The sequence below is a fragment of the Dacryopinax primogenitus genome (assembly GCF_000292625.1).
Source record: "Dacryopinax primogenitus strain DJM-731 SS1 chromosome Unknown DACRYscaffold_11, whole genome shotgun sequence".
Lineage (NCBI taxonomy): Eukaryota > Fungi > Basidiomycota > Dacrymycetes > Dacrymycetales > Dacrymycetaceae > Dacryopinax > Dacryopinax primogenitus.
In genome coordinates, this window is record NW_024467208.1 from 139,929 (window position 1) to 156,183 (window position 16,255).

Below are 16,255 nucleotides of genomic sequence, written 5' to 3' on the forward strand. Positions count from 1 at the left end.
CCATCATATCGCTGGGCAAGCCAAACAACTGACTGGTAGTCAAGACCAGTTGGGTGTTGCTCCAAGTCATACCAAAGCTGACTGAGGATTCTGGACCAGAGCCCTGAGACAAATGCAGCCACCTTGACTTTATCAGCAAGTCCAGTGGTGTTCATCGCTTTGGATTCAAACTTGAGGATATACTTGTCAAGGGCAGTGTCACCCTGTTTCAGAGAGAACAGAGCACAATAGCTGATGATGTCTTGGTTGGTGGACCAGAAGCATGCCTTCATATTCTGCTTGAAGTCTTCCCATATGGCAGGTTTTGGATCAAGGTCACACCACCATGCTGAGACACCCACACCACAAAATGACCAAGCAATATTGACCTTCCATTCTGAAGGAACCTGATGGAGTTCCATGCCATCTTCCATAGCCTGAAGCCAGACTCCTACATTCTCAGAGGTAAGGCCTTCAAAGCGAGGGGCATCCTTCCAGCCAGCCAGAAGGTGGTTGAAGTCAAATCACTGTTCTTGCCCAACAGCTTCTGTAATTGGTGGTACTTCATGAGACTGGGAGAGCAGAACCATTTGCTGTACCAGATCCCAAATTGACTGCACCAAGCTTGCCTGGTTTTCAGCCATGGAGATGGCTGCACCAGCAGCTTGGTGTGCTGCCTCTGCAGCAGAGGATGTATTCAGGTGAGGTGTTGGTGGACATTGGCCAACTGTGGCACCATCTTCAATATGTGTTGGGACAATGGTGCTCTGAGGTGAGTCTGGAGGAGCTGATGCAGGTTGAGTGGGTGTGGTCATTGTTGCTGAGTTTCTTTAAGAGAAGGACTGAGGTCAGATCATGGTTTCCTGCTACCAACTGTTGAGTTGCTGATTAGGGGAGAATAGTACAAGTAGCATGGATTGGCCTGCTGCAGGCCAATCCGTCCCTATATACATATAGGCTACATAGATAGTCTAACGGAATCAAATTCCGGTGCCTTAAGGCTGCGCAAGGGTCCTGCACTGCCACTCTTGGCACACACTCGACAAAGCTGGCGAGTCTTATCCTCCCTGGCGCGCGGGGCTTGACGCGAAAGAGCCTGCCCTAAATTCCATCTCTTCGTCCAGCACAGCCTTCCCCATTTGGACCGAGTCTGAAATTTCCGGTCCACTTTCTTCATCACACCCACTCATACTACAAAATTGTAGTATATCTCTGCATCTTATTAGCCTCGCTTGTCACTCTTGTATATGCCGATATGAAACGCACGATTAACGGACAGAGTGGCTTTGTTTTGGTTTGCCATCGGCCAGATATCGTATTAACTCTGCCGCATCAGCATCTTCGTGTCGCCACATTTGAAGAATGATGACGGACGTACTGGCACGTGTCGGCGCTCTAGTGATCAATCGCATCAAATTTTGACCACGGGTGGTCTCAGAGTCTTCGTCCAACTTACTTTTCACCATCGTAACGTCTAACATGAAGGGACAATCGGTAGTTACCGTACACACCTGCAAATACGCTCATATTCTCAAAGTTTTCACAGGGATCATCCGCTTCCTCTATTGAAGATGGCCAATGCCTTTCAGAGCCCGTTTCCAACCTATCCTGCAACTCTCCGACACCTGAGATAATGGGAAATCCTGTAAGCATCTCCCACATCCCCGACGCGCTTGTATCCTTAACTTCTCCATAGCGATCTCCCGTTTCGTCCATTGAAGATGGTGGAATGGACCTTATCGTCAGCCCAGAAACCGGTCCTATCCAGTTGATCCAGTCCACGAACCACTCCGAGTTGGTTTCTAGCACCTTCAATTTCGACAGTTCCGATCTTACCCTGCGCGCTGAAGAAGACGGTCACCGGGTGCTATTTCGTATCCATCGTGTCATGCTGGTCGAACTCGAAGGCGGTTTCAAGGATCTCATTCTTGCGTACGACACCCTGGAATGTGGTCGCGTTTCTGTCATCCCCATTCCCGTCAACCCGATTGTTGTGAATTTTCTGCTTCAGTGCATATATCCGATGCCTGATCCAAAGGTCCAATCTCTCAACCTGTGGCACGAATGCTATGTTGCTGCGAAGCTATATGGCGTCCGTGCTGCTGTCACCTCTCTTCGAGCCCAGTTTGACGCCTTCATACACCCAGCTCCTCTCCGCGCGTTCGCCATTGCTGCCAGTGTCAATCTTGATGACGAACTCGACAGTGCTGCCCGCCAGACCTTCGGTGTGGATCGCATGTCCAACTCGGGGCAAATCGAAGAATTCAGGCATATGCCAAGCTCGTATCTGATCGCCCTCCTACACCTGCATGCGGCTAGGGACAGGCTCGTTCGCGATTGGGCTGCCCAACTGGTGCCGATAATTCCCAGATGTGCAGAATGTCAGAATGTGCACTGGACAGAGAACTGGATTACCCTGCTCCGCGCGGAGCTTGCCACAAATATTCGAATTCCACTGGAGGAACTGTTCAGAATCGATTTGATCAGCGTGGCCTGCTTCCAAACCGTTTCCACGCCTTGCTCATCATGCCCCGTCCCTCCGAACGGAGAGGATATCAATGTTTGGGCCGATCAACTGATTACTTCTCTTAACAATGAACTTAATAGCATGTCTAGTATGTGATTTATCCTGCTTGCCACATCATCTTCTGACCCAGCGTCTTCAGTCGTCCAATTCAATCGCTGAACCTCCAAACGTAAGTAAGGTTGCTATTCTCTCTCTTTCTGATGAGTGTCGATTTCGACCACAATGGCACCTCTTAGCCGAGAGCGGACCTCTGGATGCCTGTGGGCAGCACGTCTGCACCTATGACTTAGTTGACATGCTGATCTTCCTCTCTATTGCCCTTTCTTCCGCACCCGTGCTGATGTCGTTCGTTTCAGGTACACCTTGATTTGTCATCCATCTCCATACATCACAACGTCTTCATCGCCATCGTTCACTCCCTACTGTGCTAATGATTACATGGTTTAATATGGACTGCTTGATATGACGTCGCTCAGTTGCGTCTGGGGCACAGCATATGGCTTGCCTTGCAATCTTGTCATTGTCTTTTGCTCATATGGGTAAGCATATCCAATCAATTTGTACTCGTTGAACTGCGTTCCGAGGAAAGCGAGGCCAAAGGGTACGCCTGGCGCTGGGTAAACAGTGACAGGTCCAGCAGAGCCAATGGTGACGTTGGACGGATAGAACCCGAGAGGCACAGTGATGATAGGGTATCCCGCAATCGCTGCTGGCACGGTCGTGTATCCTGTCCATTCGTCAGCTTTGAATGCCCTGTGGACAACTATCTGTTCGTACCTGGACTGGGCATGATAAGCGCGTCCAGCTTATACATCTGGAGTGCAGCGTCGATGCCGTTAGTGCGACCCAGTGCGTAATCATCATACAACGCGGTATAGTATGACGAGTTGAAGCCGGTTGTAGCTTCTGCCGCAATGAACTCGGATTGATCAGAATAGTTAGTCGGCAGCTCCAGTTCACTGTGCGCTGATGCTCAGCATTGATCACTTTTTGGAACAACATGAATTCCTTACAGATTTGCAAGGTTATACGCAATTACGTCGGCAAGCGTACGAACCCCAGTTGGAACCTCCACCAAGTTTGCAAGATAGCGGTTCAAGTCAATCTATGAACGATCAGCGAGGTCATCGACGATCTTGGGCACCCACCTTGAAGTCAGTGTTAAGAACGACTGTCTCATTGTTGCTCTGCGTGATCTCGATCGCATCCGGAAGGTCAGCAGGATCGACAATTGTGGCACCCAAGCTCTTGAGAGTCTCGATGGCTTGGTTGAACACAACATTCACGTATGGGTCGTTACCCGTATAGTTGTCCTGGTCAAAGACTATTCGAGGCACGCCGATACGAGCGCCTTGCAGTGCATTCGCATTCAAGGCGGTCGTGTAGTCGGGGACAAGCGCTGGTGCTGCAAGGGTGTAGTTGTCACGGACATCTCGCTTGGCTATAGCAGTCAAGAGTGCTGCGGAATTAGTAACCCAGCGGCACATCGGACCGACAGTATCCTGATGCTCCGAGATCGGGATGACTGAAACATCAGACCGGGCGAGTTGGACATGATAGAAGACATGACATACCTCCAGAGCGGCTGACCAGCCCAACGCTCGGCTTGATGCCTACGAGATTGTTCTGATTACTGGGGCAGACGATACTGCCGTCCGTTTCACTACCAAGGGCACCAGCAGCCAATCCAATTGCACTCGATACCCCAGATCCCGATGAAGAGCCGCAAGGATCAGCATTGGGGTAGTACGGGTTGGTACATTGTCCACCGCGGCCTGACCAGCCCGATGCGAGATTACCACGGAAATGCGCCCATTCCGATTGGAGCCGTAAGCAGTGGTCTTGCACCAAGAACAAAGGAACTTACGAGGTTCGCTTTGCCCAGGATGATAGCCCCCGCCCGCCGCAGCTTTTCCGCAACAGTAGAATCACCGGGCACGATCGAGCCTAATAGTGCGTAACTCCCAGCCGTGGTGTTCATTCCCTCCTCCGCCGTGGTCGCGATGTTATCCTTAATGATGATGGGAATCCCATGCAGAGGACCGCGTTTCCCGTACACTTGTGGTTCCCAGTCCAACTCAGCAGCCTGGGCTAGGGCAGCTGGGTTAGTCTCTATCACCGCCCGAAGCGCAAGGCCCTGGAGGTTGACCTCCTCGATCCGCGCAAAATAGGCGTTCACAAGGTCGACGCTAGTAAAGTCGTCGTAGTCCAGGCCATTTTGGAGCTCAAGGAAGCTGGCTTGCATGAGATCGGGTAAGGGCCATGCCCGTACAAAGAATGAGCAGAGAGCGAGGACGAGCAGGACAGCCATTGCGAACTGAGCTCGTGTGGGTTGTCATCTCCGATACAATCTGTGTTATATCTCGTATCTCGTATCTCATGTCCCAGCAATCTCACAAGGACCAGACGATGGGGTGGAAAGTCCAGTGAATGCTGTCCGGTGCAGACGGGATACGGTGCGGAAGAGGACAAGAAGCGTGGTTGTGCGGAAGAAAGTGCTGGCGTTTTGCCAGCAAAGGCATGTCCACGACAGGAATCTCGACGGGACGTGCTATCTAACACCAATAGGACGCAGGCGCCTAAACATATTAATGACTTTGGGGCCTGTTCACGATTTCAGCACTCCGTTCTAATAGATAGGTGTGTGTGTTTAACCGGGGAAGTAGAAGAGCCAGTGTACTCTATGCTTCCCAATGAGGCGTCAGGAGTAGGTCTGCTGGAGGGGGAGTAGAGGTCGATGGTTCGAGTAGTACAGCGGTTAGTTCGCAAGAGAAGCGTAGATAGTAATCGAAGGATAATTCGAAGAGAGAAAAAGAGGGGTCAAATGCGCAATCGAAGTCAGTTCCGAATCTCGAACGGAGGGGTAAGTGCTCATATGCATATGCCTTGAAGGGAGCTCGCGTCTGCAGGCTGCAGTCGTTCGAGTCGGAGTTCGATCCGAGTCCAAGAGTCCGAGACTATTCTGCCTAGGAAGGTCGTTCGAAGACCGAACGAGTGTTCAAAGGATCAAGTATAAGAGGGAGAGTAGAAGCAATAGGGGTGTGCTGCACACTCTAATTTCGAAGTCGGATTTGATGTTCGAACGGCACTCCGAACGACACTCCGAACGAGGTCCGAAAGGACTATGTGAAAGGGCTTAAGGTGCCCTTACGCCCTCAATACATACACGGAACAAATGTATTACTAACTAGTAGTAATACATGCGTGTAGTAAAAGGGATGAGGAGAAGGGTGGCCTACAGCCACCTGTTACGTGTCAGTCCATTGGACGATCATGATCGCCTCTGCGAGGCGATCCTACCTAGAAAGGAAAGGATGGGGTCATATACGGACCCTTACACACCCCCCCCTGTCAAGGAGGAAGGGGTACACATACTAACAGGCATGGTCATAACTGTTGCCATCACTATAATTGAGGAGGGTATCATCCTCAATGGCTGCATCCACATGAGATGGACCAGCAGCAGTAATGGTATGATCATCAGACCATTTCAAACCTTCAGGTTTGAGACCCAATGGTGGAAGGCCCTCTGCAGGAGGGGGAACTATGGCAGACTGGAAGACTTCTGTCCATAAGGATTGGCCATGTCAGTCTACAAGACTGAGAGCACATACACCATTCTTGTCAAGAATGTTGTCGTGGTATACATGACTGAGTTCCACCTTCTGTTGTCTATGACCAAAGTAACCAACCAGTGTGTCAATTTTTGATTCATTGAGCCCACTGGTGATGAACTCTTTGGCAACCCTGATAGGGCTCCAAACATGTACGCCATCTGCATTGAGGGAGATGACTTTGTGGAAGCAAGTGGTCATAGACCAATGGGGAATGGCAGATCGGCTGAGCTGATGCTTGTCAACAAACTCTTTGAATTCAAATTTAGTTTGAAAGAGATTCATTGCAATCTCATAAAAGGCAGCAGCATTGCCCTTTTGCCAGCCTTTAACATCTGCATGAGGACAGTGATCATGGAGCCAAGTCCACATGTTAAGGTCAAGGATGTAGTATCTCCCATCCATAGAGCGCCTAATGCTAGGCCCCTTGTTGAGGTGAGGATTCACCTCTTTGCCCTCCTGCTCCACCATCTTCATGAACCAGGACCAGAGGTTACCTGTCTGTGGAGTGTGAGCCCAGTGGGCATCAGCAGTCTCCATTAAGACCTGCCAGCAGGGAAGATCCATGTTTTGGGTCATGGTCAATTGCTTTGCTGTTACAACTCCCTGCCAGGGATTTGTTGGGTTGGCTCATGGGACAGGATGACCCATCTGAGCCACATGAGCAGCTGCATGTTGTGCAGCTACCATCTCTGAGACTCCCATGGGAGGGAATCACTGTTGCATAGCAGTGACCACAGAGGGACTGTTTGCATCAATCTGAGTTGATGCAGATTGAGCATTAGCTCCAGAGGAGCTAGACATAGCCACGGCGGTTGTCCAGATGAGAGTGAGAGGCAGTCCAGCAGTGCTGGATGCAACCGAGCTGTAAGACTTGCTCAGGGTGGGGGCACCAGAAGATGTTGTTACCATTGATATAGATGGTACTTTGCATGGAGGCACAGAGGTGGGCTCATCCACAGCAGGATGCTTGCTGAGGGCTATGGCAGAGGGTTGGGGAGGAGCCAGTGCAGGCTCCTCAATGATGGGGTCATCCATAGGGACATCATAATTGTCAGGCATCTCATGGGAGGATGCCAGCTGCAGTTGCAAAGATGTGCTTGCAGCCCCTGTGGTAGGAGGTGTGCAAGAAGGATCTTTGTGATCCAAGGTTGAGTGAAGATGACCATGAAGGTAGTCATATTGGGAGCACCAGTCATTGCGGTCCCAATGGAAATGCTCGGCATCTGACCTAGCCTGTGATGCCAATTGCTGGGCATCAGAGATCATTTTCATGGTAGTCAAGCAGAGCTGCCTAGTGTCATCCAGAGTAGATGACAATCTTGCATTCTTCTCAAGGGAACATGCAAGGTCTTCTTTCCTCTTACAAAGAGCACATTCAAGTTCTTCAACTTGATTGAGATGTTCACAATGGAGGTGGAACAATTCATTGGAGCAGTCTCTGCAGTCCAGTGTGAGACACTCACAAGTCTCTTCTGCAGTCCAGCAATGCATGCAATTGAAGAGCAGCTCGTCAGCAAGCTGCTCAGTGGAAGGAAGAGCCAACCATAAGTTGGCATGAGGATTCCCTGCAAGGAGAGCAAAGGGCTCAGAGGCATGGGCACAAGCCTCAGGGTAAAAGGGATCAGTAGATCCCCAGGCATACTTGGGCATTTGGGGCCTTGTGTCAGGGCACACTGCCAGATATCAAAAGTATCCTCAAATCAGGAGCCTGATAAAAGTGAGAAGCAGCAAGGAGAGCATGAAAGCTTGAGTTGTGGTTGACAGTAGGGCCAATGTATTGAATCAGCCCGAAATGCCTTTAGTCACAAGAGAGGTGCAGTGGAGTCACAAACAATCCAAGGGGGTCAAAGTCTAGGTTTGAACACCAATTGGAGAGTCAAAGAGGTTTGGTGAGAGTTCAATCTAGGTTTGTCACTATCTGACAGTGGAATTCCTGAGAGATCAGCTCTAAGGGGCATAAGGCTCCCAGAGCTGGTATATATACATGTAGGAAAAATGGAAGTATAATGGAATCAAAAGAGTAGCTGTGGGACTGTACAGTTTACCATTGTTTAGGGTGGTGCTTCAAAGAAGTCACGTGGTTTTTGCTTCAGGGTCAGTGGATTTGGGCTATACTGAGGCTGAAGTAAGCCTTTCAGTGTCGATTGTATCAAATTTGCACCAAAACTGGGTGAACCCTGACACCTCAGTAAGCTGTGTGCATCATGTCCATAAGACATGCTGCAATCCTCCTTTGGGTGGAGGGGTACCCCATCTGGGATGAGGTAAGGATCTTTGTCATCATCAACAAATTCTTCTTCATCCTCGTCCCAAGGGATGAGGGCTGACTCCAGTGGGTCGGCAGGGTCACCCCAGCCAGCAGAGGAGTCCCTTCCAGACAAAGTGCCCCTGCCTACAAGTGGGGTGCCAGAAGGTTCACCCCATCCAGTGTGCAAGGATGGGGGGTTGTTCAACAGAACAATGGTAGTAAGGTCTGTGCCATTCAAGGAGACCATTTGTGGGAAGAGGGATGGTGGTAGTGAGAAGAGAAGAGAGGTGGTCTCTTCTTTGGCCTTTGCATTGGCCAAAAATTTGCGGAATTGCTTCCACTTATGGTCTGCCACAGCAGTTGTGGGGATAAAAGGCCAAAGGCCTTCCATTGTTAGTCATGTGGGCTAACAATGACATTGTCCCTGAGGATCCCTTTTTGGGAGATCCTCTGGAGTCTTCATGCCCTGAAGCTCCAAATACTCATCCAATTGGGTGAGTTGGTCTGCCTTACTGGCAGACTCCCATGATTGGTCCCTGTCAGACCAAATAAAGTGGAATTGCAACTTGCATTGCCTCCAATGATGATCATCGATCAACTCAATGATCTGTTTGCCATCTGGTGCGTTACCATAAATGGTATCTGGATCTCTTCCTGGGAAGAGGACATCATCACTGTGGATGTAAGGCCTTATTAGGCTTGTATGAAATGTTGGGTGTATCCCACATTTCTTCATGCTCTCAGAGAGAGCTAACAGACAATTGTCTGTATCCATGACCTTTCTGATATGGAAAGGTCTGATATTCCTTGGCAGTAGTTTTACTGCCCAGTTCTTTGGAACTGCCAAGTTATGCATGGAAAGGAAAACCATGTCTCCTTTCTTGTATCCAGGTGAAGCCTGTTGACACTTATTAGCGTGATGAGCCTGATTTACTTGGGCTTCAATTATTGCATCTGTTGCAGTATGTACTGCATATTGTGCACGCTGCATGAAATGATCTACACCTTGGTACTTCAATTCAGAGTGCCTTACAATCCATGTTATGGATGGAACATGTCCATAATTCAGTTTGAAAGGACTGAATGTAGTGCTAGCACTTATGCTAGTGTTGATCGAATATTCTACCATAGGTAGACACTCACACCAGTCAGACTGGTCATCTGCTACAACCATTCGTAGCATTTGTGCAACTAAGCATATCATTTGCTCAGTCATTCCATCCATTTGGGGATGAAATGAGGTTGACATAAGCAACATTGTACCAAGTTGCTTAGGCAACACCTGCCAAAACATGGCAGTGAACTTAGAGTCTCTGTCTGAGACAATACTATCTGGTACACCATGCAAATGCATGATTTCCTGAGTGAATACTCATACAATGTCAGCCAAAGATGACATCATTAACAATGGTATTAGATGTACCATTGCTGTCAGTTGACATATGACTACTAACAAGTAGTCATATCCCTCTGAGAGAGGGAGAGGACCCATAAAGTCCATTGCTATGGAGCTCCTTGGAGCTCCAGGGATAGGGAGGGGATGGAGAAGGCCAGAAGGCTTCACCATGCTCTCCTTTGCCATCTGGCAACACAGGCAAGTCCTGCAAATCTTTTTCATGTCTTCAGCAACAGATGACCACCAAAACTGGTGTTGAAGGAAGGCTAGTGTCTTCCTATTGCCATAATGGACAATGCTAACATGAGCATTGGCTATGAGAAGCAATCTTATAGATTGCCCATTGGGCATGTACAGAGCTACATCACCATCTGGGTGATGCATATACAGCAGGTTGTCTTTGACAAACCACTGTTTATTATTTGGCACTTGTGCCACTGCCTTCCGGTAGAAGGTATCTGCCATATAGGCATGTTTTATTGCTCCTATCAGAGCAGAATATCCACATGGCTGGAAACTTGAGGTTTTCACTATGGATGTAGAGGAGCCAATGCTTGGTAGTGTTGCCACTTCCCCTGCAGGAGCATGGGTCAGATCCTCAGGCTGTATCCCAGCCTGAACATGTTTGACTCCTGCCTCTTCAGCAGAAGGGGTGATTGCCGCAGCGTTGGAATGGTCAGAGTGACTGCTGTTGAGTTCAGCACTTTGCTGAACTCTTTGTTTGACTCATTGTCAGGGTACACCAAATTTGGACTGATTCAGACCAACATTTGTGCACCAAATGCCCAGCAAACCCTGATTTGGATGAGAAGTATGTGTTGAAGCAGAGAGGGGTTGACTAGATCACTGATTCACCATTCATGGCCCATTCAACACTGATTCAATAATGTACAGTTCCTCAGCCACAGTTCTGCTTCCCTTTTGCTTCCTTTTTTGGATAGACATATATACCCAGCCAAAGGGGCCTTATGCCCCTTAGAGCTGATCTCTCAGGAATTCTGCTTTGTCGAATCATGCATTTGTAGGTGTGAATCAAACTGAAGTCATTGGTCTCTACCTCCAAATCCCCTGAACTGACTGTTCACTGAGATTTCCTTGGGGGTACCTTTGTACCCTTGAATCTTGTTGTCATCTGATGCACTGCAACTGTTTGTTGCAGCTCAGCAAGACAATCTGAGGAGGCATCTTCCATCTCCTTGTCTATCTGCATATCTGCAGAGACAGTCTCAGTAGGACTGTCAGAGCATGACATCCAGTCCACTAATTTATTATGATCTCCAGGTATATGGAGAATATTTATTATGTTGAAGTGCTGCAGGTATTCCTGAGCACGTATTACTCTGGCTCCAGCCAGAGTAGCCTTTGATTGAAGGTATTGCAATGGTGCATGGTCCATGCAAATAGTAATGGGAATGCCCATTAACTGGCTCTCCCACTTGGTGAGAGCTTCCAATACTGCCAGCAATTCATGCTGGTAGCTAGGGTACCACAATTGGGCACTCATAAAGCATCTGGAGTGGAATCCAGCAGGTCAGACTTTGTCCCATGATGGCCCCTGGCCATAGTAACATCTTACCCTGCTGGTAGATGCATCTACTATGACAAAGCCAGGGATCCCATTTTTGGGATTGATAGGCTTCAGCACCAGATAGTCTGTATCCAGGCCAAGAATCTTCTTGAAACAAGTTTCATGCATAGGAGTTACATCATAACTCCTATTTTGGTGTGTCAATGAGGACAACAGCCCAGTGTATTTGGCTACATCTGGGAAATATGGTGCCAGATAGGACACCATGCTGAGGAAGCACTGCATTCCTTTGGCATCCTTGGGGAACTTTGCATTCCAGATGACAGACATCTTGTTGTCATCTGCATAGACACCTTCATCTGTGATCTTGTGTCTGAGACACTCGATACTGGGAGACAGCAAGTCAACCTTGTCCACAGACAAGTAAAGCTTCTCTTTTCTTAGGATATTGAAAACTATCCTAAGATTTGCAGTGGCTTCACTTAAAGTGGAGCCAATGACAAAGATGTCATCAAGGTAGCAAACTACCTTTTGCATCCAGTGCTCACATAGGATGTGCATCATCATGCAATTGGAATGACACAGGGAGATTGCAATCGCCTTGTTGGCCAACTTGGCTAATGAACGTCCCAAATGGGTTTTGGAATGCAGTTTTCCAGACATCATCTGGGTGCACTTGAAGCATTTCGAACACATTTTGAAGATCTAATTTAGATCTGAATGGGTGTTGGGCCACCCATCTACAGATCTCATCCTGATCCGGCATCAGTGTAATGTCCTTCACCATGTTTGAGTTTCTCTCTTGACAGTCAACAGTTGTTCTAAGTCAACCATTCCATTTTGGAATACACAGCATGGGCAATGCTTGCTGTGTTTGGGTTGGTACCCACCAGTTGGCAGTGACATATCACTGAGTCTTCTCATGAAGCTCCTCCCTGAGTAACTCAGGGCAGGCAGGACGATGAGTCCTATACTGTTTTTTATCATCAATCTGGTTGATGTGATGATTGACCTCCCTCAAAGGAGGGAGCTGTTGTGGGATCTCACCTGTGAGATCCTTAATACCATTGATAAGAGTCTCTCTTATCTTTTGTAACATTTCTTCCCCATAGGAAGATAGTGTTTCCCTAGTACCCTTTGGGGCCTGGGGGGTGGATGCTTGTGCTGTGAGCACATACTTGACCCCAATGTGGTTGGGGTGTTTGACTTCTCTTCTGGAAGCCAGCTTCATCTTTGGGATGCTGTTCTGTATTCCTACGGACAATGCCTCTCCTGAGGCTATCCATTTACCCATAGGGCCTCCAATACAGAGGCCTTTTCTACTGAGATCTAATAAGATCTCAAACTTCTTGCTGAAAGGTGTACCAAGGATCACTTTGCATTTGTCAGTATTGACAACATCAAAGGAGTGTTCCACTACTCTGTCACCAATGTCAATCTTGGCATTAACACTGTACTGAATCACAGTATGACTGCCCCTACTCATCTGTCATAGGGCAACTGGATTATCCAGTTTGATGTATTCCAAGCCATGGGCTTGGATGAAGTCAGCAGAGATTGTATCAATCTCTGCACCACTGTCCAGCAGGGCAAACACAGGGTGCCCAGCGATGCTTATATAGCATTTGATGGGGGATGATGCAGCACCGTCCCAAAGAGCTTGCTCTCTTCCTAGACAGATGGTGCCATCTCTTCACCAGATCTCTGGCTTGACATCTTTTGCTGCTGTGAACTTAGTATGAGCAGATACTGCTCATACCACTGGTAAGCCAACAGGCTTAATTGACATAACTTGCATGTTAGCAGGTATGATGTTCTCTGCTGGGACATCTTCAACATCTTTGATGTTGGCAGACTTGCATACTGGAGGATGATTGAACTCTTCATCCTTCAGGTCATAATCACCTGTATCATCCTCAGGATGAAGATCACCAGGTTCATCATCTAGACAAGGTTCCATCAATATGGCATGTATGCCATTGTCCTCAAGGATGTATTCTACACCCTCTATCATTTCAGGTGCAGCAAGATGCACACCTCTTTGTTGAGGGCAGGTATTTGCCCAATGACCTGACTTGTTACATTTGTAACAAGTCAGGTCTCCCCCAGACTGGGGTAGTTTTGACTTATTGTCAACATGACAAACATTGTCCCTCTTGACTCCCCCAGATGTACCAGGGGTTGGAGGTCTCCTCCTGTAGCTTACGGGATATGTCTCTTTCTTGGGAGTTACTCCCTTCTCCACAGGAGCCCCTTTAGAGGGGCCAGCTCCCAGTTTGGGCATTTCTGGGCGCCTAATCTCATATCATATCAGATGATATGACTGGCTGGGTTGAGGATATGATCTCCTCACAGGTATTGAACTACCTATTGTCATCCCTCTATAAGGGGACAATGTTTTGGACATATTCCTACATGCCTGTAACCCTTGTGCCATGTCAAGTCCTCTCTCAGACTCAATGGCATGAGTAAACAACATGTCAAACATCTAATTGTCAATGTCATAACCTGACTCAAGCACTTTGGTGCTTATCTCTTTGTTTAACCCAAAGAGGAACCTCTTTTTAATTTGGAAGTTGTTAGGATGCTTGTGCATCCTACTCATTATGGACATTAATTTGTCCTTATACACTTCAACAGTGTCTCATCCTTACAACAAGCTGTCAAAAGTGCCATATGCTTTCAATGTTTCTTCTGCTGAGAAGAAGTGATTATACAATCCCCAGATCATCTGGGAAAATGTCCATTGATCTCTAGGTGTTTTACCTAGATCAATGTTCTGCTCTACCCAACAGTGAGCTCTGCTGGTCACATGTTGACTGGCATAAGTGATTTTCCAATCACTAAAGTCAGGCCCAGTCATTCTGGCTGCACAAAATGCATGTACCAGTGTCACAAGAAATTTGATGAATTTCTCCACATCTAATTCACCTCCATAGGAGGTTTCCAAAGCCTTAGGCTTCAATCCCATCTTAGAAGACAGGATATGATTATTCACAGGCATCCTAGACATCTGTAACCATCAATCTACCCTCCACATAGGAGTGGTGGGAATTGTTGATCCTCCTAGAAGATTGTCTTTGCTCCTAAACATAGGAGTGCTGTAATGTCCATGAGTAGTGGATTTTTGGTTCAAACATGTGGAACCATTGGGGAGGTCCCCAAATGGGAACTTTGGTGTGTATGGACCCTCTTGGTCCAAATCAAAATGAATGTTTGGAGAGGGCTCTTTCCTCGTCTCCATACTGGGAGGGGTGGGAGGGACTCTTAGTGGAGTCTCTTCAAACTCTGTAGTATCCTTTGTACTCTACACCTCCCTATGAGGCGTCAGGAGACAGTCCACTGGAGGGAGAGTCAACAGTGGTGGCCAGTATGTAGTAGTAGGTAGTAATAGCCAAAATCAGGCCTAATCAAATTGTGGCCTCCTAAGATAGAGTCACTCAAATGCCAATCCGAGGAGTCTTGTGTGAGCTCTGAGGCTGGGCACAGCAGTTCAAGGGGTGTCCAAACAAGAGTGAGAGAAGGGAAAGGGCTGAAAGAGGTGAATGAGAGGTATTCAAAAGTTGAGCAGTTGAATCAAGACTCAGATCCATCTTAGAGAGAGAGCTAGACTAAGGAGTGACTGTAGAGTATAGCAGTAGTTATTAGAGTACACTAGAGAAACACCCATCTTGAATGAGTGCAGTAGTGGGTAAGTAAGAGAGGAGTCCGAGATCCCTATCCAAAGTACCTGAGTCTGCCTATATACATTCAGAGCAGTTTGGACCTTCGGACTACTACTAAGCTATGTATAATCTACATTACCTAATGCTATGTCTAGGGTCCACTTCTGGCTTCCAATAGTCTGGTCTGGCCGAGTTTGATATGCCATTTGAAGAGACATTCAAATGTCAGATTCAAGCCCAAAACTCAAATGTGCAGCACAGCTTTAAGGATACTCTTTCAGGATCTGCCTTGGATCCTTCTTTCCCAGAAGGGATTCGCAAATGTGGTGAGTTAGGCAATGTCTGCAATCCCATCCCAGATTGGGAGAGACTTGGTTGTGGCCCAAAGCCATAGACCACATCTTCCATATGGAGACTCATCATCTGCCATGCCATCTCCACGTACTTCTGTATGCATTCCAGGTTCTGGCTAGCCATAGCCAGAGCATTTAGCTCTGCAATCAAGCATTGCAAAGAGTCTGTGATGTCAAGCATCTGACTCAAATCTGCATGGGGGTCTAATTGATCCCCTGTTTCAATCAGACCAGTTATGATCTGACTATTGCTTCTATTCAAAGCACCATTGGCTGAAGAATCCTCATCCAATAGCATATTGAAATCCTTGGTTTCCATTTGCTCTCTTTGAGCAGCGAGATCAGTACTTTGATCTCCTTGCACAGGTTCCTGTTGCCCAGAAACCCATTCTGAACTATTTCCGAGTTCAGAAAAGCTCAAAGAGCCTGGTACAGTTGTGGGAGTATCCACAACTCCAGGTCCCAAGCCACCTTCTGCTGGGCAGAAGGCGTTCCGCCATCTTTCAGCTGGTCTCCATAATACAGAGACTAGAATCTGACATGGAGCACTTCTCGCTCTATTCCTTTACAAACTCCACTTGTTGGAGTCATGTAAAAAAAGTGAAAGGGCTTAAGGTGCTGTCAGGGCACCAGCTCATTGGTTGGTCAAGAGACATGACTAAGCCTTTATGACATGGAAGTAGCTGGTATACCTTGGCATGTGCTGGAACCTGCTGGAAGGATTGGATGGTCAGGTGACCTGCTGTGCATGGCTGTGCATGACCTCATATGACCTCATCCTTGGTCATATGACCTGATCACCTGACTAGGCTGAGTAAGCAAGATGTTCTACAGGTTCCACCACAGAGGTATAAATATAAGGCCTACTCTGCCTGGGACTGTCTCTTCAGACTTGGTCTCTTAGGATCATCCACAGATACCTATACTGTAGATAGGTCTTAG

General features: G+C 47.8%; 4 protein-coding genes across 4 annotated transcripts; 1 reads left to right on the plus strand and 3 right to left on the minus strand.

Annotated features, from left to right (window-relative positions):
• The first annotated feature begins 1,535 nt into the window (after window positions 1-1,535).
• On the plus strand, window positions 1,536-2,923 carry DACRYDRAFT_22757 (uncharacterized protein). Its single transcript, XM_040772939.1, has 4 exons — window positions 1,536-1,624; window positions 1,676-2,594; window positions 2,646-2,675; window positions 2,863-2,923. The coding sequence occupies exons 1-3, from the start codon at window positions 1,613-1,615 to the stop codon at window positions 2,663-2,665; spliced, it is 951 nt and encodes a 316-aa protein (XP_040627794.1). The 5' UTR covers window positions 1,536-1,612; the 3' UTR covers window positions 2,666-2,675; window positions 2,863-2,923.
• A 346-nt stretch (window positions 2,924-3,269) lies between these two features.
• DACRYDRAFT_53351 (amidase signature enzyme) lies at window positions 3,270-4,751 on the minus strand (the record flags this gene model as incomplete). The annotated part of the gene is made up of 5 exons (XM_040775167.1): window positions 3,270-3,465; window positions 3,520-3,611; window positions 3,655-4,031; window positions 4,081-4,347; window positions 4,370-4,751. 5 exons carry the CDS (start codon window positions 4,749-4,751, stop codon window positions 3,270-3,272), a joined length of 1,314 nt encoding a protein of 437 aa, XP_040627795.1.
• A 2,083-nt stretch (window positions 4,752-6,834) lies between these two features.
• On the minus strand, window positions 6,835-7,182 carry DACRYDRAFT_108255 (uncharacterized protein; the record flags this gene model as incomplete). The annotated part of the gene is made up of 1 exon (XM_040768616.1): window positions 6,835-7,182. The coding sequence occupies one exon, from the start codon at window positions 7,180-7,182 to the stop codon at window positions 6,835-6,837; it is 348 nt and encodes a 115-aa protein (XP_040627796.1).
• A 1,595-nt stretch (window positions 7,183-8,777) lies between these two features.
• DACRYDRAFT_53535 (uncharacterized protein) lies at window positions 8,778-9,227 on the minus strand (the record flags this gene model as incomplete). Its single annotated transcript, XM_040775180.1, has 1 exon — window positions 8,778-9,227. One exon carries the CDS (start codon window positions 9,225-9,227, stop codon window positions 8,778-8,780), a length of 450 nt encoding a protein of 149 aa, XP_040627797.1.
• Between the last annotated feature and the right edge of the window lie 7,028 nt (window positions 9,228-16,255).

Excerpts from the sequence above, each read along its gene's own strand:
- DACRYDRAFT_22757 (XM_040772939.1), top strand. Across the intron at positions 2,595-2,645 it reads TGAACTTAATAGCATGTCTA|TCGTCCAATTCAATCGCTGA; the intron begins GTATGTGATTTA and ends CAGCGTCTTCAG.